The sequence below is a fragment of the Rattus norvegicus genome, chromosome 2 (genome assembly GCF_021556685.1).
Source record: "Rattus norvegicus strain SHRSP/BbbUtx chromosome 2, alternate assembly SHRSP_T2T, whole genome shotgun sequence".
In the NCBI taxonomy this organism is placed as follows: domain Eukaryota; kingdom Metazoa; phylum Chordata; class Mammalia; order Rodentia; family Muridae; genus Rattus; species Rattus norvegicus.
Genome location: NC_141535.1, coordinates 52,137,721 through 52,164,151, shown reverse-complemented (window position 1 = coordinate 52,164,151; position 26,431 = coordinate 52,137,721). Strand labels below are relative to the sequence as shown.

General features: G+C 39.0%; 1 protein-coding gene across 2 annotated transcripts; it reads left to right on the top strand.

Moving 5' to 3' along the window:
* Positions 1-17,116: 17,116 nt before the first annotated feature.
* Positions 17,117-23,966, top strand: Mrps30 (mitochondrial ribosomal protein S30). 2 transcript variants are annotated; one of them, XM_087618256.1, is made up of 6 exons: positions 17,120-17,714; positions 18,891-19,036; positions 19,617-19,722; positions 20,889-20,969; positions 21,361-21,537; positions 23,560-23,962. In XM_087618256.1, exons 1-6 carry the CDS (start codon positions 17,138-17,140, stop codon positions 23,874-23,876), a joined length of 1,404 nt encoding a protein of 467 aa, XP_087474382.1. In that variant the 5' UTR covers positions 17,120-17,137; the 3' UTR covers positions 23,877-23,962.
* Positions 23,967-26,431: the final 2,465 nt, after the last annotated feature.

Genomic DNA, 26,431 nt, shown 5'->3' with positions numbered 1-26,431 from the left:
GTTTAGAGTTTCTAAGTGGGCTAGATACTTATGTAGCTACAAAACTCAGACTCACAAGAACAAAATTTCTGTTTTAGGGATCAGGTCAAGATTCCATGTGTATGCATTCGTCTTTGTGTCTTCCCAGTCAAGTAATGCCATGACAGCGGAAGCCACAGCGGAAGCCACTGCTGTTTCCCTGCCTGTCATCCTCCTTCCTTTCTCTCCCTTCTTCATCCCCTTCTCCTTCATCCCCGTGTCCATTGCTACTTTTTGGTCTTCTCTTTCTCACATTCCCATTCAGTCCTCCACCTGCCTACAGTGTTTTTTTTCCCGATGAAAAAAAGGAAGGAAGGCTAGAAGGAAACAAGGAAGGAAGGCTGGAAAGACAAGACAACTTTCATTTTTAAATTGTTACCTTAATTTTTTCTCTTCAAGTTTTCCCTGTCAGAAAAATATTGTCTAGTCTGCCATCGCCACCGCCTTAGCCGCCAGAGAGTTTATACTGCATGAAATGTCTCACATTTGGTCGTTTCTCTGTAGGCCAGAGAAAAGTGTTTTGTTTGTAGCTTTTGATCTGGCAGTGCTTCTGTAAAGCTAACACTAGGCACTCAATAGTATCTGTTCAGTGAGACTGAAATCTCTCCTGACACCTGTTTACCGCACCAGTCCTGTGAACTGGATGCACAGAGAACCTGGTTTGTCTTCCACATGGCAGCCCATCTAATGGAGCCTTCGGTTCCCATTTCTCTCTTGAGGTCTGCTTGTGTTCTACCTAATGTACACTGGGCGTTTCCCATCTGCTCCCAGCTCCCTTCCTTGTTGTGCTCTGAAAACCGTCGCCCTGTGGTTTTGTTTTTTCTCCCTTTCTGACTGATTTCTAGTGGAATCTGGACAAGGATAAGAGAAAAGTTTGGGCGTATCTCTCTGCTCTGTGTGTTTTTAATCTGAATTTCTCCATGACCACAGCTTCCATCAGATGGGTATTCTGAAGGGTAAGGTGTCTGGGCTCTGGCAATACTTCTTTCTCGTCTGTGCCTTTGAAGGTAAGCATGTTTGTCTGTTGTCCATTATTGACTGTTTCTGTATTCCTGTTTGCTCTCTTAAACCTGCTCACATGCACTCTAGTTAAAAACCTGTTAGTTGGGGCTGGGGATTTAGCTCAGTGGTAGAGCGCTTGCCTAGGAAGCGCAAGGCCCTGGGTTCGGTCCCCGGCTCCGAAAAAAAAGAACCAAAAAAAAAAAAAAAAAAAAAAACAAACCTGTTAGTTGTAGCACATAAGATAGGGTCTTTTCTAACCCATCCTTGGCATAATACTCCAGGGTAGTGTTTCTTAAACTTATGAAGCATAAGAATGACGCAGGGGTGATTTTGAAATATATATTTCTGGACACCACTCCCCAGGATGCTGATTTAGGAGGTCTAAGCTAAGGGACCACTATTTTTACCTTTTGAGCCATTTCCCAAGAGATGCTGATACTAATTGTTTGGACATCCCAGAGTATCTCTGCCCAAATAATACTTTCTCAAGGTCCTAAGTGGTGGATGTTGAATTTCATGAATGAAGGAATCTTTCCTGTGTAGCAACTTGAACTGGCAGAAATGGGGAGCAGACTTGGCCTAAATAGTGTCTACTTCTCATTATGTAGATAGGAACTGCAGACCACTTCATTTAACTAATCCCTCACCCTGCTATCATAGAGTGGGGACAATCAAAATAGCTAATTCTTTTGCAGATTTGTGATATGTCTCTTATTCTTCTAAGCACTTTGGAGTTATATTATTATGCTTTTCATGTAGTTATCTTGTTGCATCCACTCTAAAGATGAGTAAAGGTAACACAGAAAGGTCTGGAGACTGGCAGGTCTAGAGACTTGCCAGAGATTGGCCAAGTTGATACATCGAACTGTAGTTTGCACACAGTCTGAATCCAGTGGACCCACCTATCCACTAATTAGACAAAAACAATCTATGGCTGCCACTATGTCCAAGGACCTTTGTCATCCACTTTTGCAACTAGACTTTGGAGGGATATTTATCACCTTTGTGATATATTCACATTCAAATTTACCATGAAAACCGTACTTTTGAGGATGTTAATGCTTTAACAACACTTGAATAACTGAAGAAGCCAAACACAGGAGTGTTGACTGTTAATGTCCATGTTTATACACATTTGTGCTTCTGTTTACAGTGAAAGGAAAAACACAACTCCTCACATCATTCACCCTAGAAACTAGTGAACTATTGTCATCATTTCAGCTCTACACCTTAATGGTCTCCCTTCTATTGACTTAGTGTGTGTTCTCCTGGGATATTTCTTCTCCTCCATTGATGAGGGGGAAAATTAGGCAGCATCTTTGGTTCTACTTATGAACTTAAGTCTGTATGGTGACCTAGTTCTGGAATAATGCTGTAAGAGACTTCGGACTAAAATTTTCAAGAAAAAATGAGTTCGAATACATGAACTCAGAAGGAGAGTCTGCTTCCAGAGATGCAGGCACACAGTACTTAGAGTTCGAGACTCTCAGTCTCAGCTGCCTAGAGTACAGAATGAACTCATTTATTAGTCACGGGGAAAACAGGAAAATCGACCCTTACATCACACCGGGCACAAAATCAACTCCAGATGCAGACAAAACTACAATGCAAAGAGGAAAAATTACAAAAATTTGGAAGATAATATCTGTAACATAGGATTAAAAAGTACTCCTTATGCTGAATTTTAAAAATGAGGTCAGCATAATGATGACCAAACTGAAGATGTTCTGTTTGCTGAATGATATAAAATAAAGTGGATAAAAGGTAAATTCACAAACTAGAAAATCTGTTTGAAAATCACTTTCAAAAGATGAACAACATCTTAACATGCGTTTCATGACAGAAGAGAAAATGATCAATGTATAGAAACATTTTTAAATTCATTAGCAAGAAGGGAAATATACTGCAGAACCACAGAAGATAATAACTTTATATTTTATACCAAATGACAAGAACCCTAAAATGCTAAGAGTATCAAGTGTGACTGACTAATTGCTAGTAAACACAAACCATATTTGAAAATTGATTTGGCCTTAATCATTTTTCATATTATTCAGTCAGTATATTTCTAATGTGCACTATTGAAAAGTGCATGTAGAAGGAAGGCTGTTTTAAATTACCAAACACAAGAAAAAGAAAATGTTAACAGGGGATCCATTTGTTGATATTCATTCGGAGGCTACAATAAAATATTCCCATTTCACTAAGAGGACATGTTTAAATACACCAATGTATCCTTAATCCTTGGAGAGTACCAAACTCTATATGAAGTATGCTTTTTCTACATTTCCTATTTACCACATAAAAGCAGAAATCATTTTCCTCTCATGATTTATGCTTTGTCTCCATAACTCTTGGATGCTTGGCCTGTTATTAAATTAGTATTACTTGAACTAAGCACATTGATAGCACAATATTGGATCTGTAAACCCGAGTGTCTCTGAAGTGTCATGAGGTATACGCAATCTGGGTATGATGATTCTGCCCCAGAGAAGATGAATTAGAATAGTATAAGATTTTTATTACTATTGAGAATAGCCACACAACTGGACACCTGAATTGTGCAACTCTGGAATTTTCCATTTAAATTTTTCAGATGGTAATTGTGGATATCTGAAACTATGGAAAGTAGAACATTAAATAATATGGAATTAGTATTACATATAAACACAGTAGTTCATAATACATAATAAACTACAGTTAGAAAATTCATCACAGGCAGCATAATTTTAGAGTTAATTAAACCTCTCACAACAGAAGCTACACAGCATGACTTTACTTAAAAGAAGCAAAAAACAAAGCAAACGCTCAGTCTGTTTGTTGAGTTGATATGTGAGTTTGTGACTCTGTTGTTTTTTTGCTTCACATTTTATGAAAATATTAGCAAATTGTCGTGTAATGAGTTCATCATGGTTTGCTCTGTAGGGAGCCATTCTGAGCTATACAGTCACAAAGGATGTGGGGAGAGGGTGTGGCGGCAGTCCCAAGATGGCACCCAGGACTGCAGCTAAGTCTCATGACTAGCACCAGACTTCCTCACACACCTGAAACTAGCCACGTCCATTGTGAGAGCTGCGCAGGCGCACCATGACGCAAGATCAGGCCACGTGACGTGGACCTATGAACTGAGATTACGCAGTCTGGATGGAGGAGGCGGAGTTGAGGGAGGATTTAAGGGAGTGTGCTCAGGGGCTGGGGGGGGAGGATGAAGGGAAGAAAAGAGAGATTGCTGCTTGCATGCAGAAAGAAAGTTTCCTGAGTAAACTGCTTTGAGAAGAACATCCTGGTGTCGCTCCTTTCTGCAGGATGGAGACGGAGACGACATTGCTCAATATTCACCTTTATACTCAATAATAATATTTCAACTTTCAGAAGAATGCACTGCCTCCTGTTGACTCTCTATCTGTAAAGCCCAGAGCAAACCAGTTTTCCATTTGTCTCCTGATTTTACTCCCTGGTGTTCTTAATAGCTTCTCAGTTCCTAAATCAATATAAATGTTCTCCTCATTTAAATGTTCTTCCATGCATTTCTATTCATTTCTTTCCATGCTATTCTCAAATATGCTGTCTCTCAGACCACTCTCCCATTGTTTTCTCAGTATGTCTTCGGGTGTCTTTTTTTCTTCCCTGTTTGCAGGAAAAGTTCCTGTAATCTGACAACTCTTGAGGCACTCATGTCCGAAGTCTCCAAAGAGCTTCCTCATCATATTCCAAGGTATCCCCTTTATCACAGTCTACCTAGTACATAGATAGTGCTGTAGTTTTCTGTAGATATTCTGATAGCCCCTTAATCAGACAAGAGTCAGAATTAGACTAATCATCTTGTTCCACTAAAAAACAGACTTGTTCATATTCGGGACATGCTGTTAATCACATGGTTTTTCAAGAAGGGAGAATTTATTTTTAGGGATATTTCTCAATTTGTCTTACTTCAGAATACAATTTCAGCTGATTATATATTCAAACTCTGTCGATGTAGTCCTTCTCCATCCAATCTCACTAATTTCTTCCTAATAATTTAAAAATCCTTTTAAATATCTTCAGTTGGGCTATTCTTTTGTCTTTCATTCCTGTTAGAATTTATTTCATGTGTGAAAAAATTTATCTCTTCATATTTTTATATCTGTTTACCTTCCGGAGTAGCATAGGAAAACGTGCATACCACACAAATCTCTACACAGAGAACATTCACTAAGATATCCTTCGTATTTTAGTTTTCTCTCTAAATCTGAATGCGAGTAAATAGACTTGGAGTCTTTGACACAGAAGGAATTTCACTCCAGTTAAGAATTCCACTTGGAGCAGTAGTGGTGCCCACCTTTAATCCCAGCACTCAGGAGACAGAGGAAGGAAAAAGGCAGATCCTCGAGTTTGATGCCAGTCTAATCTAGAGTGACTTCCAGAAGAGCCAGGCCACAGAAGAAACTATTTTTAAAAAATGATTCTACCTGGAAGTTTGTATATTTTCTAATTCATCTGTCTGGCAGAATAATTTATGATAAATCCATGCAGGTTCTAGTGATAGCCTTTTTACTCTCCTTTCTTACTCTGTTAGTTTGACCATTTTTAAAATTTTAATCAGAATGTAATTACATCTCTTCCCCTTCTGTTTCCTCCCTCCAGATTGTCTCATCGTTCCTCCATCTATCCAATCTCTCCCTTGCCCTCCTCTTTTTCCATTATTACTATTACTATTCATATCCATTATTACTATTCATATATCGATATATATATATATGAGGATTAAAATATAAATACAATCTTCTGAGTCTTTTGTTGCTTGTGTATACATCGTTTCAGGACTGAAACACTTGTATTGGATGATCACTTAGTGAGCTCACTCCTGGGAGAACCCAAATCTTCCTAGCTCCCCACTCATTAGTTGCCTGTACTTCTTGGTCTAGAGGAAGGACTCCATTATACTCCTTCTATACTAACATGTCTATTGATACTGCCATTGCTCAGGTTCTACCTAGGCACTCATATTGTTAAGGTATCAAGAAGCAATCTGATTCCAGTAAGTACAAGTTAAAATTTACAGAGAAAAAAATGTTAATGATGCCATTCACTCCCTTTAATTCTTATTAACATTTATTGAACCTCTCTCTTGAGTGGTACAGAAATTATTTCTTAACACCATGTATTTTACACAGTTTTAAAATACATTTATTTCAAAATTATTTTATTATTTCATAAACTTCCTTTAATGACTTTATGAGTCGTACATGTAGGCTACAAATGTTCTGCAAAACAAACAGGTCCCTATCCCTAGGCTAATTATGTAGATATAGTTTTATGTAAAGCCAAGATATGTAAAGCCCACAAAACATGTATAAGACTATATGTGTATAATATTTACAGAACAGCATTGCCAATTGTCACAGGAGTTATGGATTTCCCTAGTTCCCTCTGTTATTACCTCAGGCTACATTAACATTCTTACGCTAAGAACTCTGATCCAAAAGATATATTTTTTTCTCCATGTCATTTGCAGTATAAAGATGGGCATACAAGAATGAGTTAAAGAGTTAGAATGTAACTCAAGTGCAAATGAAGTAGAGGAAGAACACAGTCTATATAGGGGCAGTCCTCTGTTTGGATGGAGAGAGGAAGAAAAATATTTTTCTTGGTAGTACATAAATGAAAAGCTGAATAAAAAGAAGTCACAGCGTAAGCAGTCCTAGAAAGATGCCTCCTCCATCTGTAATTTAACTGCTCTGCTCACTCTAATCTCCCAGCTATAGAGTAGGGCTCTGCATCTGCTGGAAGGTGATAGTGCTGTTATGGGTAACTTGAATAAAGCTAAATTTATTTTCTTTTATTTTGGGGCTAATGGGTACAGCAGCTGACCCAGTGCCACCAATAAAACTCGAGCGCATGTCTATATACATTTTTAATTTTAAAAATTATATTGAGTCACTCTTTTGTATTCTGAATTATTTCCTAAGGGTCAGAAATAATGGACAATTTTAAAGGCAGAAATATATATCACCAAAGTACTCGCCAAAAAGGTGGTAACAATTTATTTTCCCATTGTTAATGTCGCACTTTGATGCCCATTTATTGAGTCTATTTTAACTTCTTGCGTTATTTTAGGAAAATCATGTCTTAGGCCAAGTTATGTTGATGTGAACTTGAAGGAAATATAATGAATAATGAGAGGAAAATCATTGTTTTTTCCCCTATGTCATATTGCAGACAAGTTTCCATAAAACCGGGATGACTTCATTTGCCAAAGACATTTGATATATCAAATGCAGCCATATGTTCTAAATATAACAGATTACTGCCATGTGCATGAGTTAAGGAACACTATGTTGTGTAAGTTGAAGGAACACTGGAAATATATGTCTGAATTTTAAATAAGTCACATTTCAGACCTCAAATATTTCAATGGCAGCAATAGAAAAATATATAACCTGATGCTTTAAGAGTAATAACTTCAGTGAAATATTTAAACCATTTGAAATCTGGTTCTTTATCCAAAAGAGTATATTAAATTCATTGGGATTCCCCCTAGTGCCTTTACAAGGGAGGAGGCATAAAAATTACTCACAGAGCATGTGAGTTCAGGGAAACTCCCTTGCTAACATTTAATGAAGTCTCCGTCACCTGGATTCCTGGAGCCTATTACTATGCTATGAGTAGACTGAGCCAATCATGCTTGAAAATGCCTTAGTATTGGTTTTATTTTAAAGTTTGATTTTCAAAGAGATTTATTTATTTTTATTTCATGTAGGCATTTTGATTGTATGCACACTTGTGCATTACATGCATACCATGGGGATCAGATGAGATTCTTGGATCCCTAGATCAGTAGTTATCAATAATTGTAAGCCACCGTGTAGGTACTAGGAATTGAACCCAGGGCTTCTGGAAGAACAACCAGTCACCCCCCTTTTTAAAAAATTCTTTGCTTTAATCAAAAATAGTTTTTTTCCATACAATATAATCTGATTGCATTTTCCTCTCCATTCTTCCCATTTCCTCCTTACGTCCCCTTCCACATCCACTCCATCTATCTCCTTTTAGAAAGCAAGCAAGCATCTAAGGAGTAAGAGTGAAACAAAATAAAACAATATAAATCAAAATCAAACAAATGATAATATTTAAAAAAAAGAACCAAAAGAGCGAAAGGAAACCCACAAAAATTCATATAGACACAGAGACATTCATGTTTGTATACACAGGAATCACATAAAATCCCAAACTGGAAACCATAGTATCTACACAAAGGACCAGTGCAGTAGGAAAAACAATCCTTGCTAAAGTTATGAGATATAGAATCTCCAAAGATGTTGCCGAGTTCATTCTGTGTTAGCCATCTACTGCTGTGGGCAGAGCCTGCTTTGAAAAGTACCCCAGTAAGAATCCCTTGGAGAAGTCTAATTCTTTTCACTAGCAAGTGGTTATCAGTTGAGGCTAGCTTCTGGGTTAGGGATGGGGGCACGTGTCTACTTTTCCTCTTAGCTCTAGGACTGCAGCTGGTGGAGGCCCCTGCAGGCTCCGTGCATGCTGCCACAGTCTCTGTGAGTTCATAATGTGCCATCCCTGTTGTGTCTGGAGGGCCTTGAGTTTATGTGTTCTGCATTGCCTCTGGCTGTTACCATCTTTCTGCTTCCTCTTCCATGGACCTCCCAGGGCCTTGAGGGGAGACATCTGATGGAAACATCCCTTTAGGGACTGAGTGGTCCAAAGTCTCTCACTCTCTGAATATTGTCTGGCTGTGGGTCTCTGTATTTGTGGGTTCCAGTGTTCTCAATTGCTGAGCCATCTCTCCAGCCTTGGTTTTAATTTTGATTTTTAAATATTTCATTAAATTGCTGTAAGGCCATTCACAGGGATTAAACTCCCTTATGTTTTAGAGCCAGATGAGATAGTTGCTTTTCCCCTGGCTTTGTGTGAACTCATGTGTATGGCCATTTAAAATGATTTTAGAAATCCCTACTATATTCATGAACCGGATCCTTCCTTCATTGTCTCGGTTTTTTTTTTTATGCTGTCAAAGTCTTTCTTCTATCTTACTACAACCAAAAGGAGAAGTCTTAAATAGCACCATTCATAATTTGTGACAGGATAATAGACAACCAGTAGTGCAGAGGAATGAAGACGAGCAATTACATTATTATCTCTAAGGTATATATGTATTTAAAAAGAATATATCAGAGATAAAGCTTCTCATTCATGTACTTCAAGTGTGTGTGTGTGTGTGTTTGTGTGTGTGTGTGTGTGTGTGTGTGTGCGTGTGTGTGTAGGCAGGAGAAAAAAGTGACTGAGGCAGTTATTAAAACAGGAAATTACCAAAAGCAGAGGAAATGGATCAGTACGCTATTAATGTAGGTCGGCTTTAAGGTAGAAGAGGGTTGGAAATAAGTGTGACTGTCACTGTAACACATTCCGTGTGATGTCATCAACTTATCTTGCACTACATATTGCCAAAGGAGGACATGGCCGAAGGTATGAAAGTATAAACCATGAAACAGAGTCAGGGAAATGGATATTACTCTTCCAACACCAGTTCTAGTACCATATGCTGCTGACCAGAGGTGGTGTGCTCATTACAGACAGCTGGAAGAATCATCTTATTAACACTGACAAAATTTAGAGTATAGCAAAGTTGAGACCTAAATTTACTGAAGAGCTGCATGCTATTGATGTTGAGTTAAATACAATTCAGCCAAATGGTGTGTGTTCATTCCTTAACCATGCTGTACTTCCAGTTGTAGTCTAGAGTCTCAATTCCTAAGCCACTCGTTGCACCCATAGTCATTTATAATGGATCCTCGGTCATTCCAAAGCCAAATCTACATCAATTTAGGACCTGTATCTAGTACATCCTCCCAGATGCACAATGATTGAAATACTTGTACTGAACTTCATCGTGTATCTGCAGGAACTGATATTTCTTTGTAAACTCTGCAGTGTCTATTTTGCCATAATTTTTCTGAGATTAAAATTACATCCTTTACCCTCCCCTTTCCTCTCCCAAACACTCACATGTACTTCATTTTGTTCTCTTTCAAGTTAATTATCTTTTCCTTTAATTGTTGGTGTGTGTGTGTGTGTGTACATGTGTGTATGTGTATGTGTGTGTACGTGTGTGTGTACATGTGTGTGTATGTGTATGTGTATGTGTACATATTATGTACACCGACAAGCACACAGAGGCACGCATACATTCCTAAATGCACGAATATAACCTACTCAGTGCGTCCAGTGCTACTTACATGCATGTGTTTTCAGTGCTGACCCTCTGATATTGGAAACTCACCTGGAGAGCTCTTAACATTTCTTTTTTAAAGGTGGCTGATTCATACTGATAGAATTACTATATAAATTTTCAAAATATGTGGGCCTTCTTTTGCAACATAGCAACATAGGCAGCTAGAATTCCCAAAAAGCATCTATTTTGAATGACTAAAATTCTGGTATAATGAATGACTCAACAAATAAGTCAAATGATGGACCACTCACATATCACAGAAGTGTCTATACAAGTATAATACATTTTCTACTGCTAATGAGCAAAGAATTTCAATGGAAAACATCCAAATAAAAGGTGAAGTTTATTCACAGAAATAAAAATTCTAAATTGCCAACAAATATATGACAGTATTATCATTTAATCTTGGTTGTAATCTGATAAATGAAAGGATCAGGTAATCTGTTCATATTTGTTACAATTATGTATAGATTTGCTACAATTATGCATAGCATTAATGTGGTGGATCAGACTTGGTGATTTTTTGAATACCAGGTCAGTGCTCTGACACCGAGTTACACCCTCAGCCCTAATATGTTGTGGATTGGGTTTATTGTTTGTATTGGGTTCCCACATTACATTGGAATGAATGTAAGAAGCTGAGGGAGGGTCCCTGTCCCCCGGCTTTGAATGGTAAGTAGCTGCTTCTTACATGCATTCCATTGTAATTTTGGGAACCCAATTAACACAATTCAAGCAATAAACCAAATCCACAACTTATTAGGGCTGAGAGTACTCTACCTGGGGATCTCTCCCACATGCAGACACCAAACTCAGACACTATTGCTGATACCAAGAAGTGCGTGCTGACAGGAGCCTGATACAGCTGTCTCCCGAGAAGCTGTGCCAGAGCCTGAACAATACAGATGCAGATGCTTGAAGCCAACCACTGAACTGATCACAAGGACCCCAATAGAGGAGTTAGGAGAAGAGCTGAAGGAGCTGAAGGGGCCTTATCTGGCATCAGTGGAAGAGTAGGCCCTTGATTCTGTGAAGGCTTGATGCCCCAGTGTAGAGGAATTCTAGGGGGGTGAGGCCAGAATGGATGGGTAGGTGGTGGAGTACCCTCACAGAAGCAGAGTAAGGGGAATGGAATAGAGGGTTTGCAGAGGAGAAACTGGAAAAGGGGATAACATTTGAAATGTAAGTAAATAAAATATCTAATTTAAAGAGAGAAAGAAAGGGAAGGAGGGAGGGAGGAAGGAAGGAAGGAAGGAAGGAAGGAAGAAAGAAAGAAAGAAAGAAAGAAAGAAAGAAAGAAAGAAAGAAAGGGAAGAAGAAAGAAAGAACCCAATCATCTAAGAGCCAGGGAAGAGCAGCCTCAGTCTCTCCACCCCTCTCCCCCTATTGGGTCTAGGGTAGCAAAGATGGAATATAGATTTTAGTAAGTAATAACTAGGGAATATCAGACGGGAGGCATTCGGAACATGGAAATTTATGAGTGGCCCAGCCCTTGAGCTGATTAAAGCATTTTAATATAAGGCCATGTGTGCGCATGCATGCCTATGTGCGCGTGTGTATGTGTGTCCTTCATTCCAGAACCCACAGCAGTGGTAGTTCCTTGATACCGCCTCAGCTGGGGAGATTGGAGGGGATTTATCAACTACAGCAAGACTAATACCCGATGCTTTTTTTTTTTTTTTTTTTGGTTTTTTTTTCGGAGCTGGGGACCGAACCCAGGGCCTTGCGCTTCCTAGGCAAGCGCTCTACCACTGAGCTAAATTCCCAACCCACCCCCGGATGCTTTTCAAAACTGCTAACATTGTTGCTGAGAAAGTGCAAAGGTGGGAGATAAATTGTTGCCAGTGTGCTGCAAATTAAAAAGGGCAAGTATTACAACCACAAAACTCACCTGAGAGACTGGTCCATAATGATGAAAATCCCTGGGACTCTGGAATATTTCTAGTATTGGGTTGATATTTAAGAATTAAAAATATGAAATAGAATATAGGACAGAAAATACATAGCATGAACTACAGTGCAAAAACCAAAGGAAGTGATGTATATGTTCTCAACAAGTGACAAGGCTATTTGTGAAGTATTTGGTTCTGACTTTATTAAGGAAATATTCCAAATTTAAAAAAGTAAGTGTTTGATTCTCTGTATAAAAAGTAGTCTCACTATATAAATATAGGTAATGCATAAAATAGCTACAGCTTTGTGAGTTCCTTGTAAAGAAATGGCCAGGTTTGCTGCTCTGAATTCAAGACTAGGAGAAATACTGAAGATATGGAAAACTGTGGCAGTGAATCTTACTGTGGTGGGTTTTTCCTGTCTATTAATGGAGACAGGCAGCCTAGCATATTTTTTAAAGTACTACCTTAATATGCCTCTGTAATTCCACCTTATGACTCCAAATGACCAAGTCTTTTCTCCTCCTGGTGGCTTCTGGCATCTTCCATATGGGCTATAGAAAAGAGAGACAGAGGGAATGGGTCTAAGAGTTTCTCATGGTGGTTGTTTTTCTAATCAAGACAGATTGCTCCTTCCAGGAACATTTTTAAAATGTGGAAATTTACAAACAGAAATGGAAAAAGATGAAATGGTGATTTTTTGCTCTCAAAAATTGTTAGAGTCCTATTGCTCTAACTTGAATACCTGAAAAAAAATCACTCTAAAAGGAAAAACACCTTTGGGTCATAGTTTCAGAATATATAGCTCATAACAGTGAGGAACATTTACTTCGGATCTGAGATGAGACAGTACTTCATGATGAAAGTGTGGGATAGATAAAAACTTTCGCTTGATGGGGCCAGAAAACAAGAAAGAAGAGGCCAGAATCTCAGTATCGCTTTTATCAGCCCATACCCAGTGATGTCAACTTCTTTTTATTAAGCCCCACCTCCTAAGGACATTTTGGGACACATTTCCAATCCAGGTGATACAGTAAACTCAGACACATGACAGTGGGAAACCAATCTGCATACTACAAATTAACAAAAGGGACTTAAAGTTTAGAAACAACCCGTCTACACTCCCGAAATCAAAAGGATACATTTCTACATAACACAGCACTGGAATACAAAGAAAAAGTAAAAAATAGTAATTAAGTAAAATCTATGTAATTTCAATATAAAATGTTCTGGAACAACTGACCCAGAAAACCATGAAGAAAATACCCTTTTATGTAGCATACTGAAGTTGTGATTGCTGTGAAATACTGAAACCATTTTTTTTCATGAAAAGCAACAGTTCCCCCATAAGTTCATTTTTAATTTTTAATCTTTTAAAAACTGTAATATATTTAGTTATGTGTGTATGGTGTGTGTGTGTGTTTATGTTTGTGTGTGTGTGTGTGTGTGTGTGTGTGTGTGTGTGTGTGTCTGTGTGCTGTAACTGGAAGTCAGAGGACAACTTTTAGGAATTGGTTCTCTTCTTCTAATAGTCAGTCTGGGCAGCTGCCCTTATTTTTTAATGTCTAAATTTTAATACATTTGTGGCACTGGATATTGAACCTCTGCCCTCATGCATGCTTTTACCCTGGGCTACACCATCAGTCCTCCAGGTCCAATAGCTTCTTCTAACATCCTAATTAAGAACTTAAGTACAGAATGTAGAAATACCATAGTACAATCTCATACATCTTTACCTAAGTTCCTGTGATGCCAACAGTTTTCAGAGTTATAGTACAATAGAACCAGCTGTATCAGCACTGTGATACCGATACAATATGAACAGAATGTGGTTGCTTTAGTGACGGCTACATTGCCTTTTACAACCTTTACTACTTTCCTCCCCTCACAGTGACTCCCCAATCTCTGCCACTCCTCAATTAGTTTACCAGTTCTGTAATTTGTCATATTAAGAATTCTGTAACAATGAAACAAACATGTAACCTTTGGCTTTTGTTAAACACTCAGTCTAGTTCTAGTGGTACATCTAGATTAGTACACATGTCAATAATCCAATCCTTGTATTTCTGGACGTATCTGATGTTTATGGATCACTTAAGTATTTACCAGTTCATTTGACCTTCCATAATGTGTGTGTGATGGCTGTGAGTGATGAAATTACATCTTCCACCAAATTCCCATGTCGAAGACCAAACCTTCTGTGTGACTGAACTTGCAGAAGTAATCGAAGTGTAGTTAAAAGGAAAGGAGTAGGGACCTGTAATAATAGGATTAGTGTCCATACAAGAAAACACAGAGGGTATACTTTTTTTTTACACTATGTGAAGTTGTAACTCAAGAAGCCCTCATAAGATTCTGACCATAATGATACTCTCATCTTGGACTTTGTTTTCCAGAAAAATCTCATCAATTAAGCAGTCTAAGCTAATTGACACACAGAAAATAATTAAATCTAAGTTGTGTTATGATATCTAAGTTTAACAGCTTTCTAGCCACTCAGAGTTCTAACAATACCAGCAATTGTGTCTCGACACCTCTAAGTTTGACCCATCTCCTTTCTTTTATGAATTTCTACTACTTCCCTGTTGTTGTGTGATAGCCACCAGAGAAGACCGCTCAGACATGGATATAAGCCAATAGAGTCTTTATTAGCTGACCAAACACTACACCAAGTGTTTGGGATCCCAGGGTGAGTTTTTAACTAAAAGTAATAAATGCATAAAAACAAACAAACATATTCTGGGTTGATATACGTCAATCAATAAGAATATTTAGTACAGAAGCCAAAACTGCGATGTTAGTACAATTAGAAACTTTCCCAGAACTATGGACTTTGATGGTTTAGATCTTTGTTTTCATTTTGGCAGGTGCTACTGTCTATGTGCTGAGTTTTATGGCCAGAATGGAGCTTCTGTCATGAAGTCAGTTCTACTAATGTCTGGGTACCTACTAAGGTTTGGGGCCCTGTAATACCCATTATCTGTTTTGTTTCTTCATTCATGTGGCCTTTCCACTGTCAGACCTTCAGGTTATTGTATTCAGATTTCAGATATATTTCAGATATATCCCATTTCAGAATCTCTACATGTGTTTCTCCGTCTGGAACCTCCCTCTCTAATATGTGTATTAGTCATTGTTCAAATGACACCTTTACAAAAAGTAGTACTCCGGTCATGCTTTTTACATTGCAAGCATCTGCCCACACTCTAGAGAATGCTGATATTTTTCTTTGACTACTGTATTTTTCCCATGGCACCTATGGCCTTATAATAAATCATAAAGTTATGTATTATGATTATGGTTTTTCTTCCTGTTAAGAAATGCAAGTTCTCTTTGGTTTGCTGAGTAAGAAGACACTTAGCTGACATTTACATCTAAAATAAGTGCTGAAATTGTATGATAACTTATAAAATAATGGCTTATATTTTACATGATAACACATAAAGGGCACTTATAATATCCATTGAATAAAACAGCCTGAGTGGCAACAACCTGGGATCCAGTACCAAGTCTCATCCTAAGACACTGGGTAGCTTTTGGCTTTAAATCTTCTTCCTTGCATGAAACATAAAAGATTTGAATCAGATTAGAAAGGAAGCATCCTCCTTTCCATAGCTAAAATTTGGTCCTTTACCAGAGTTTGCTCCATTGCAGGGTTTCTCCTACCTCTCCTCTTAAATACAGCTTAATTATTTTGATTTGCTACCACATACAAACACAATATTCCCTGACAGAGTATGTTTTCTGGTGTTAATTGTTCCTGAGAGCTGATATTTACATCTAAAATAAGTGCTGAAATTGTATGATAACTTATAAAATAATGGCTTATATTTTACATGATACTCTAAAAAATGTTTTTGACACAAACGTTTTATTGCTATTACACAACTTATATTGCTATTCAGCAAGTCATCTTTATTCTTTAATGCTTAATATGAGCAGGAAGATTGAAATCATGCCCTCATTCTTTTTATTAGTTAAAAGAATATTGAAGATTCTGTTAGGTACTTCTCACAAGAGGTATTAATGGAATTTAGCCACTTCATTTCTAAACTTTTGTTTTATAGACCTGAAACTTCATGAACTGCACCATCAGTTGTAAACTAAAGATATGCATACAGTCCTTTTAAAAACAAAACTTTTTCAACATCATCAAGACTTATTTCCATAAGTCAAAACCAGTATTATTCTAGCTCTTAATTTTAGCATAAGTACTGAAATAGGTTTTCTGAAATGAATCAAGACTTTGCAAGATTTTGGTCATTTTTCACAGATATTTCCTGAATATCCATTACATACATTTATTGATGGGTTGCTGAAGGCTGAAAAATAAAGTGATCCTTTCTTCAAGAAGTTTATTGTAAGAATCAGTTTATTCCAAAGCAGCAAAGGATTTAATACGCAGCAAAATTCAAACAAATTGTTTAGTATGATTTATTTCATGTATTCCCCAAGCCCCTGTAAATTCAACTAAAAACACATTTCCCCATTTCAAAATAAATTATATTAGCTAAATAGCATTGAAGAATATGTGGGACCATTTTCCAAAAGTTTAGTAGTGTTCACGGGTAAGTGATAAAGAGGTGTATTTCGTAAAATAAAATTCTAGTTCTAAAGGTGGTGGAGGATAACGGACGATATGAGGTACACAAATGAAGCTAGAACTGTACGGATTTAAAGTTTCTCTTTGGGGCATATTTCTACATGTTTGCGGGTGAAAAAAAATTGCGAGTCCCTAAAACATCCTATGAACAAGAACTCCTTTTAATTGTTCCACTCTTCGGGGCATAACCGATGAAAAAATAACAAGGGCAAGTGAATTCTTTCGTGTACAACTACTCAAAAGGAATATTATAAACTTTATGGAGAAAGCTGATTGGCTGCAAACTACAGGACCAGGGGCATTGAGCATCCGCCTCCAGGAAGCGATTGGTCTCTACGGCAGGCGAACAGGAACAATTCCTGACAGTTGACCTCAAGTTCCGGGTCGCGGAGGACAAAGATGGCGGCTGCCAGGTATTGGAAGCTGGTGCCCCGCGGCCGGGGATTCTCTCAGAATGCCGCTGCTAAGGCGTCCACCTCGGGCACCGAGGTGAGCGACCTGGAGGTCGTGGCGACGCCTGTCGCACGGTACCCGCCGATCGTAGCTTCCATGACCGCCGACAGCAAAGCGGCGCGGCAGCGGCGGGTGCAGCGCTGGCAGGCGACCGTGCACGCGGCTCCGTCAGTGGACGAGAAGATACGAATCCTCACCAAGGTGCAGTTCAAGAAGTACGTAGTCCATCCTCAGATCCCCGCCTTGAATGCCGACCGCTGGTACCAGGGCTTCACCAAGACCGTGTTTGTATCGGGTCTGCCGCCCGCGCCAGCGCTGTCACCGCCCTCGTTCGACCTCGCGGGCCTGCGCGCCGCCGTGTGCGACTGCATCTTGCAGGAGCATGTCTATGTGCGGCGCCGCCAGCCTCAGTCCCGCTTCGATCGTCGCCAGGCCCTCGCCTCCTCCCTCCTGGACCAGGTAGTGGGGACTCTCGTGAATTTGCTCGCTCCACTCAATCCTGTCCTGACTACTGCTGCACTCGGTGAGCTTGGGACTCCCACCCTGAACAGGGGAGGTGGGGACGCTGTGGGCCAAGTGTTGCTGCAGGTTTAGTAACACTCAGTGACTTAGGACTTAAGGACCAACCTTCTGGTGGCCTGCCCTGCTAAGGACTACTTGTTAAAGTTTAGACTCAGCCGAAGCTCATCGGGTTTCCATGTCCTGACCTGATTTTGTGTCTGACCAGCCAAAAGTTTACCAGGGTAGAAGAGACAATTTGGGGTTGTCTTTTGACTCCTCCACAAGAAAGCTGGGTGACCATATGTAAAACATCAACCTCTCTTACTTTGCCTTAATGTCAAGGTGAGAATGACAGTAATACTGTTTGTCCAAAGTTCTAAATGACACCTAGTTAATCCTCATAACACAGTACATGAGTTCATTTTTTAAATAAAGGGTAAAAAAGCATATGTTAAATATTGCTGCCTTCAGACCCAATATCTGATAGATTTAGGAGTCAAGATTTGGTTCCAGTAAACAGAAACTTGTTTGTTCAGTGTGGACGTGAAAAAGAATATAATGTTTTGGGTTTGTTTTTATTTTAATGGCGTGATAGTGCTAGGTGTTTAGCTCAAGGACTAGAATAGCCTCTGCCTTTGAGCTACACACCAGCTGATAATGTGTTTGTGATCCATTTATGTCTATGACCCAGGAGGTGTCTTAGTAATTATTGAATTAATTCTACCATGGCTGTAGATGGGTGCTAAACTGAACCGTATAGTGTCTGTATTACGTTTCTTCCTGGTTTGTACAGGAAAAGCAGTATTAGGAAGGTACAGTAACTTTTGACTACTCACCATTGGTGGCTTAGAAACCTTTGTTCAGATGAAAGTAAGTTCATTTTGGATAAAATGGAATTACACCTACGTTTAGAGTAGCAGTAAACTTGGTACTTCACAGATCTTTTCTCATCTTATTCTGGTGACTGGTATTGCTGTTCATTTTAACATCTTTAATTTTAACTGAGTAACCTTGTTAATTACAGTGGTTAGCAAAATGAATTTTCGAGTACTGTATTTGAGACATCTTAGAGTCTTACATCCTCTGTCGTTTTTATATGTCTATATTTTAGACATGTTATTCTTAACATGTTCATGACTATGTTAATTAATAACTAACTTTCTCTAAATAATAAGAAAATTTTTTAATGTCTCGATAGATTATAAGCGCCCTGTTGACTTTTACTGGTTACGTGGTGAAGAACGCATTCTTGCTGGTCATCGAAAAGGTCATATTGATGCTTTACGGTACCAAATAAATGATAAACCACACAACCAGATTCGAATATCTAAGCAGCTCCCTGGGGTAAGGGTTTTGTATCTGTTGACATCCTGTGTGAGCATTGCCAAAGGGCAGTCAGGTAGCCTGGTAAATATGATGGGGTATGTTGAGTAGATTTCTTGCCTTTCATGATTGTTTGTGATGGCAACTCATCTGGAAATCTTTTCAACTTTCTGGTTTGGAATGATATGTTCTACCAAGGTCAAATAGGTAAGGCATTAGTGTGGTCAAGTCAATTTATAATTGTTTATTATAGCAGGATTTAAAAAAAAAATTCCACATATGATCACTTTGATCCTATCAACAGATATTAGTGCAGGTGAGCTCTTCTATTTTGAAAATATTGTCTGAAACATTCCAGAAGTCAGAGCATTTCAGAGTTATGATTTAGGAGTGCCCGTCCGGCAGAGTCTGGATATTCCGCATTCTGCAAACCTGAAGTCTGAAGCACTTCCGGTCCCTATCATTTTGATTCAGAGATACTTGAGTTGCACAATAACGTCATTTTGTAAGAAATACCTCAGTGAAGAAATTTAAATGTAAGGGATTGTAAATGAGGTGGATGCAGTGTTTCTGAGCTCCCTTTGTTTTCTCATTCTTCAAGTTTGTGCCATTGGATCATTCCATTCCTGCAGAAATCCCAGTTATGAAATATAAACCGGACAAGCTTCCATTGTTCAAACGGCAGTATGAGAACCGCATATTTACTGGTAAGCTTCTCTGTACCTATTGACCCATAGAAGATACATGGGGAAATTTCATTTTGGATTATTATATCTTATTAATTTTTTGATGGAGAAAGGCTTTGCGTGTTAGCTTTGAACTCACTATGTAGCCCTGAGTGGCCTTGAACTTGGCACGAGCCCCCACCTCTTCCTAATGTAGGACTGTATATTACCACACCTAGCTCATATTTAATTCTTAAAGACTGAGAAGTTTGATTGGCTATGAGTAATGTTGTTCATAATCTCAAGGTACTGTAACATGAATGCAAATAGGAGAGAAATTTAGCTCTTTATTTGAAAGTTTTGTTATGTCTACTCCATTAGCAACATTTAAAAATCGTTATACTTGTGAGACCTTTTGTTTTATTTATAGAAAAAGTTGTTTGTATTTTGTATGCTTAGAACTGGACTTGGGATCATGAATGGCCTTTTTTTGAAGCTCTTTCTACACATCATAGGTACATCTGGAGTTCAAACACTTGTAAGCCTCACATCTGCCCTAACATACCTCCATGTTCTCTCCCTTCTGTACACTTACTAGTTCCTAGGTGACCCAACGAAAGCCTTAAGGCGTTGTAACAGTCCTCCGTACCAGTGTGTTAGTCCTTTCTCAGTCACTGACTCCTAGTGACTGGGAATGTCTTTTAAACTGTTAACTAATGAAGTGGAGTGTGTCCGTATTTCATGGGAGCTGCACTGCCAGCCCTTCTGCCTTTGCTCTCCTCTCCCCTCTGCCTTGCATTTCCTTTTCTGTCCTACTTTTTTTTATCCGCTGGTCTTGTTTGTTTCTCTTTCTTCCTTTTGTTGTTCTTCTCTCTTTCCTGTCTTTGTCCCTGGCTGACTTAACACTCATTGTGGAGTAGCGGATGGCCTTGAAACTACATATCGTCCTGTCCCCAGATCCTCATTGCCGAGGTTAGGGGCAGGGAGTGCACCACTGGGCCAACATTATGTATGTTCAGGTCCAAATCAGAGCTTCCTGTGTTACTACCCACTAAGATATTGACTTTCTTTACTTAGAAATATAAAACCCTTCTTTTAAAAAATGAACAAAAATGCTATTCTGACATTCATTACAATTTTACTTGTTACATTAATTGTTTTACTTGTTATTGTGAGTGTATGTGTATAATATGAGTGTGGGTGTACAGGTGCTGCAGAGCAGGCGAGGAGGTCAGAGTGCCTTTGTGGAACGCATTGTCTTTCTGCAGTGTGGGTTCCAGAAATTCAATGTAAGTCATTAGGGTTGCCCAGCAAGCACATTTACCTCCCAACCCTTCATAACGTACATCCTCTGAGGGATACTGCAATAGCAGCTCTTAATAATGACTGAGAGGGAGTTAGACTTAAGTAATAGAAAATTATAAGTGCTTTTTATATGTATCTTTCTGGCTTATTTTGTGCCTTCTGAACCTTGTTATAATGAGCAGCTTGGGAAATTGTTTTTAAATAACTACTGTAGTCAATAAAAAATATGTAAGACGATTCAGTCTATTCATGTATTGTGAGTGTGGAACATAATGTTCCAAGAAGAAAGGAACGTGTGAAGCAAATGCTAGAGCATGGGCCACTAGGCTCTGCATGCTCTTGTTTCATCTGAAAGGCTTTTATTCTTCCCATTAGGCTCCAAACTTGCAGACCCACGGTGTTATGGCCACACCCAGTTTCATCTGTTACCTGACATACTGAATAGGGAACGGCTGATAAAACAAAACCAAGCTGACCAGGTAGAAGTGGTCTTTAGAGCTAATGCCATTGCAAGTCTTTTTGCTTGGACTGGAGCACAAGCTATGTACCAAGGTAAGCCCAATGTGGTGGCAGTTTTCATTCTTGAAAATATAACGTGTTGAGAATGGAGTTACTAAGATTTTTTTTCTTTAGGTTAAAACAGAACTTGGCTCTGAACATTTTGATACAAAATGCAGTTATTTAAAAATTCATAATGAAATAATTTACATTTGAAACTTGCAAATACACATGAGTAATCTTGATCTTTTACTGTGATTACTTCCTGTGAAAATATTATTTTCTAGTGCTTTTCACAAGCATTTCAAAGAATTGCTGGTGAATAAGTCGAATCTTTGTAGGTTTCCTTACTTTGTAAAATTCAGGAGTTAGGAAAGAAAATGGCAAACAAGAGTGAAGACTGATTAGGAAGCTTTTCATTCAGTAGTAGGTTGTGTGGGCCATGGCAGGCAGGTGGAGATCACAGGGCAACCTTCTGAGGAGTACTGTCAGTCACCTCTTTGTGGGCCCTGGGAGTTGTACTTGGGTATGCAGAATGCTGTCCACTGAGTCATCTCGTCAGCTCTTGAATGCATTTTATGGTGAAGTTGTTACCTATGGAGACGGTGTTGAATAACAGACAGGCCTGACTCCCCTAGAGCTTTTATTACAGTGGAAAGCAAAAGATAATTATGTACTATTTACAGAGTGGTGATGTTATGGGGAAAGTATATCAGCATCGAGGCAAAATCTATTTGAATCTCCATTCAAGTAGATTACTGAAAGATGTCCAGAAGAGTGACTTTGTTTTAGAGAGCTGAATGGTGATGAGCTAGCTGTCCATGCAGAAGCTAGGAGAAGAGACATTGCAGTAATAGCCTATTGGCTGTTTGAGGAATAGTCAAAATAAGTGTCTGTAATGAGAACAGGCTTCTGAAGTATGTGTGGAACAGTATAGATGCTGGCAACTAGTAAAGAAAGGAAAGGAGAAAGCTATGAAATGATGTGGCAGAAGTAGAAGCTGTATCATGTAAGACTATTTGCCTGGACTGGAGTTCTGACCAAGGACTGGTTCCTACCAAGCAAATCCTCTATGAAAAAGCTATAATTCTCATCTTCTAGTTCTTTCAGAGTCCAGTGTTCTACTGCAGAGCCTAAAGTTACAAAATATAAACTAGACTAATTCTGTGTAGTAACCCAGAGGGAGTTTTAATGCAGATTGTTTATGCTAGAGCCCTCCTTTTCACTGGTAGATATGCACTTTAACTTTATGCTTTTATTGCTGGCTTATATATCTTTAGTAGGGGAAGGTGGCAGTAGGTGGGGTTGAAGTCATCAGGAAGGGTAAGTGGCACTTCCAGTGGCACTGTGTGTGTTCATGACTGATAAACTGTTACCTAGTGCCTTTGAGAAATAACTTTCGTTAGATCTCTCCATTAAGGATTTAGTATAAAATATACATGTGGAGAAGTTAAGTGAATTCCTGGTCGTGATGGTATTTAAGAGTATCTAACAATCAAAAAGAACAAAAATCAGCCAGAGAACTTGAGAAGATAAGGTATTAAGACATCTTTTAACTTTATGACCTGAGACACCAGAGTCAATGACAGCAATTCTTAAAACTTCTTAACGTCTTCAAATGACACTAGATTATCCAAAGACATGGTGTTGAAACCATAGAGAGCTAGACTTTTCCTGAGGACTTTGAGAGCTTATGTATGTATCTGTATTTAGTGAAATAAATGGTCATAATGAATATTGAGTGATGCTAGTGTGGACATTTTCCGAGCATGTTCTAAGTCATTAAGTTAATATCAGTTGCAGAATGCTTCCTGTAGACACAGCTTCTCATAACGAAGTGGATGCTGGAAGCTACTGAAAATGAGTTTGTACAACAGGATGGATCATAAGTCTGGGACTCTAGAAAGGAGGAAACATTAATACAGCAATAGAGTATAGAGTTTGTGACAGTCAATGAAGTTGAGAGTCAGGGATTTGGTTCGTCAGGGTTTCTAGAGGTCTTTCTAACCTCCAAGGTGTTCTGTTTGGATGAAATTTATCAACATGTGCACATCCCAACATTGTTTTCTTCTACAGGGTTCTGGAGCGAAGCAGATGTTACTCGACCTTTTGTCTCCCAGGGTGTGATCACAGATGGAAAATACTTTTCTTTTTTCTGCTACCAGTTAAATACTTTGGCACTGACTGTACAAGCTGATCAAAATAACCCACGTAAAAATATATGTTGGGGGACACAGAGTAAGCCTCTTTATGAGACAGTAGAAGATAATGAAGTGAAAGGCTTTGATGATGATGTTCTCCTGCAAATAGTTCACTTTCTACTAAATAAACCAAAAGAAGACAGAGCACAGCTGTTGACAAACCAGGAGAAAGAACTTGATCCAAGACCTTGATGATATTTAAATTTCGCCTGAGGAATAATAAAGTCATTTAAAGATTGTGTAACTGCCTGTCATTAAACACATTGTTTTTTGAAAAACCACATTTCTATTTTTTTTAATTGGATATTTTATTTGTTTACATTTCAAATGTTATCCCCTTTCTGGGTTTCCCTTCCAGAAACTCCCAACCCATCCCCCTCCCCCTGCTTCTATGAGGATGCTTCCCCCCATCCCCGAATCCCACCTCCCTGCCTTGGCATTCCCCTACACTGGGGCATCAAGCCTCCACAAGATCAAGGGCCTCTCCTGTTGACAAGGCCATCCTCTGCTACATATGTGGCTAGAGCCATGTTTGGTTGGTGGTTTAGTCCCTGTGAGCTCTGGGGTGTGTGGGAGGGTCTGGTTGAATGATATTGCTGTTCTTCCTATGGGCTTGCAAACCCCTTCAGTCCTTTCTCTATCTCCTGCATTGGGGACCCTGTGCTCAGTCCAATGGGTGGCTGTGAGCATCCACCTCTTTATTTGTCAGGCTCTATCAGAGCCTATATCAGGCTTCTGTTAGCATGTACTTCTTGGCATACATAGTGTCTGGGTTTGGTGTCTGTATACAGGCTGGATCCCCAGGTGTGGTAGTCTCTGGATGGTCTTTCCTTCAGTCTCTGCTCCTCACTTTGTATCTCCTCCTGTGAGTATTTTGTTCCCCCTTCTAAGAAGGACTGAAGCATCCACACTTTGGTCTTCTTGAGCTTCATGTGGTCTGTGAATTATATCTTGGGTATTCAAGCTTTTGGGCTAATAACCACTCATCAGTGAGTGCATGCCATGTGTGTTCTTTTGTGACTGGGATACCTCACTCAGGATATTTTCTAGGTCCATCTATTTACCTATGAATTTCATGAACTCACTGTTTTTAATAGCTGAGTAGTACTCCATTGTGTAAACATACCACATTTTCTGTATCCATTCCTCTGTTGAAGGACATCTGGGATCTTTCAGCTTCTGGCTATTATAAATAAGGCTGCTATGGACATAGTGGAGCATGTGTCCTTGTTATATGTTGGAGGATCTTTTGGGTATATGCCAAGAAGTGGTATAGCTGGGTCCTCAGGTAGTACTATGTCCAATTTTCTGAGGAACTGTCAGACTGATTTCCACAGTGGGAAATTTCTTACATTGACCTAGCATTAAATGTGCATTCTGTTCAAGTTCATTACTGAATTGAGTTTAGATGTAATGATGGTGACCTCCATGTATTTGCCTCCCACTCCTGTGGGTGTCTGTCTCTAGATGTTTAAAAAGAAAAAAATATTACTAATAACAGTATTGGGCAACAGCTTGCTATTTTGTGTCATTTAAAAGGCAATACAGTGAGGTACTAGAGAGAAGGTTCTTGTTTTTCCAGTCTGGATTTGATCCTAGCTGATCCAGTGTCCTCTTCTAATCTCTGAGGCATCAGGTACACACATGGTGCATAGACACATGCATGCAAAACACTTATATACGTAAAATTAAGTACATTAAATAGGTGTTTCATATTCTTTTAAATTGTTAATAATGAGAGTTTTAGAGCATTCTTCACACAGGGCTGTTTTGTACAAGCTAAATGAAGGCTGTTGAATGTTTGATTTTTATTTTAAAAGGAATGAAAAATGGAAAATATGATTAGGCTACTTTAATGGCAGCATCTTACTAATCCGTCCCAGTTGATGTTTAATGGGATGTGTAAGTGTATCCCGCTGGGGACAAAGTGAGGCTGCTCTAGTTGACCTAGCTATACTGCTTTGCTGATCCACTTTAAGAGTCTAGAATCAGACATAGGCATTTCATACACATTGAATATATGTGAGTTAATTACCAGTTTCTTTAGCTTGAGGTCCAACATATCACTTGTTTATATATTTTTTAGATTTGCTTGTTTGCGAGTATTTGTTTTCCTGAATGTTTGTCTGTGTGCCTGGTGGGCGCAGTGCCTGAAGAAGCCAGGAGAGGGCATCAGAACCCTGGAGTTACTGATAGAGCTACAAGTTGGGTTCTGGGAATCAAAGTAGGTTTTCCGGAAGAGCAACCAGAGCTCTCCTTTTTTTTTTTTTTTTTTTTTTTTTAATCTTTATTAACTTGAGTATTTCTTATTTACATTTCGATTGTTATTCCCCTTCCCGGTTTCCGGGCCAACATCCCCCTAACTCCTCCCCCTCCCTTCTATGTGGCCTTCCCCTCCACATTCTCCCCCCATTACCACCCTCCCCCCAACAATCACGTTCACTGGGGATTCAGTCTTAGCAGGACCAAGGGCTTCCCCTTCCACTGGTGCTCTTACTAGGCTATTCATTGCTACCTATGAGGTCAGAGTCCAGGGTCAGTCCATGTATAGTCTTTGGGTAGTGGCTTAGTCCCTGGAAGACCAGAGCTCTTCTTAATCACTGAGTGCTCTCTCCACACATCTTTTACATCAGCAAATTTTAGGTCTTTATGTGGCTCTTCGCACATTTCATACTTGATGTTTTGTAAATTTGTGAGTAGTTTTTTTTTCTTCTTTCTGGTTATATCGCTCAAAAATGGCTGGTGTT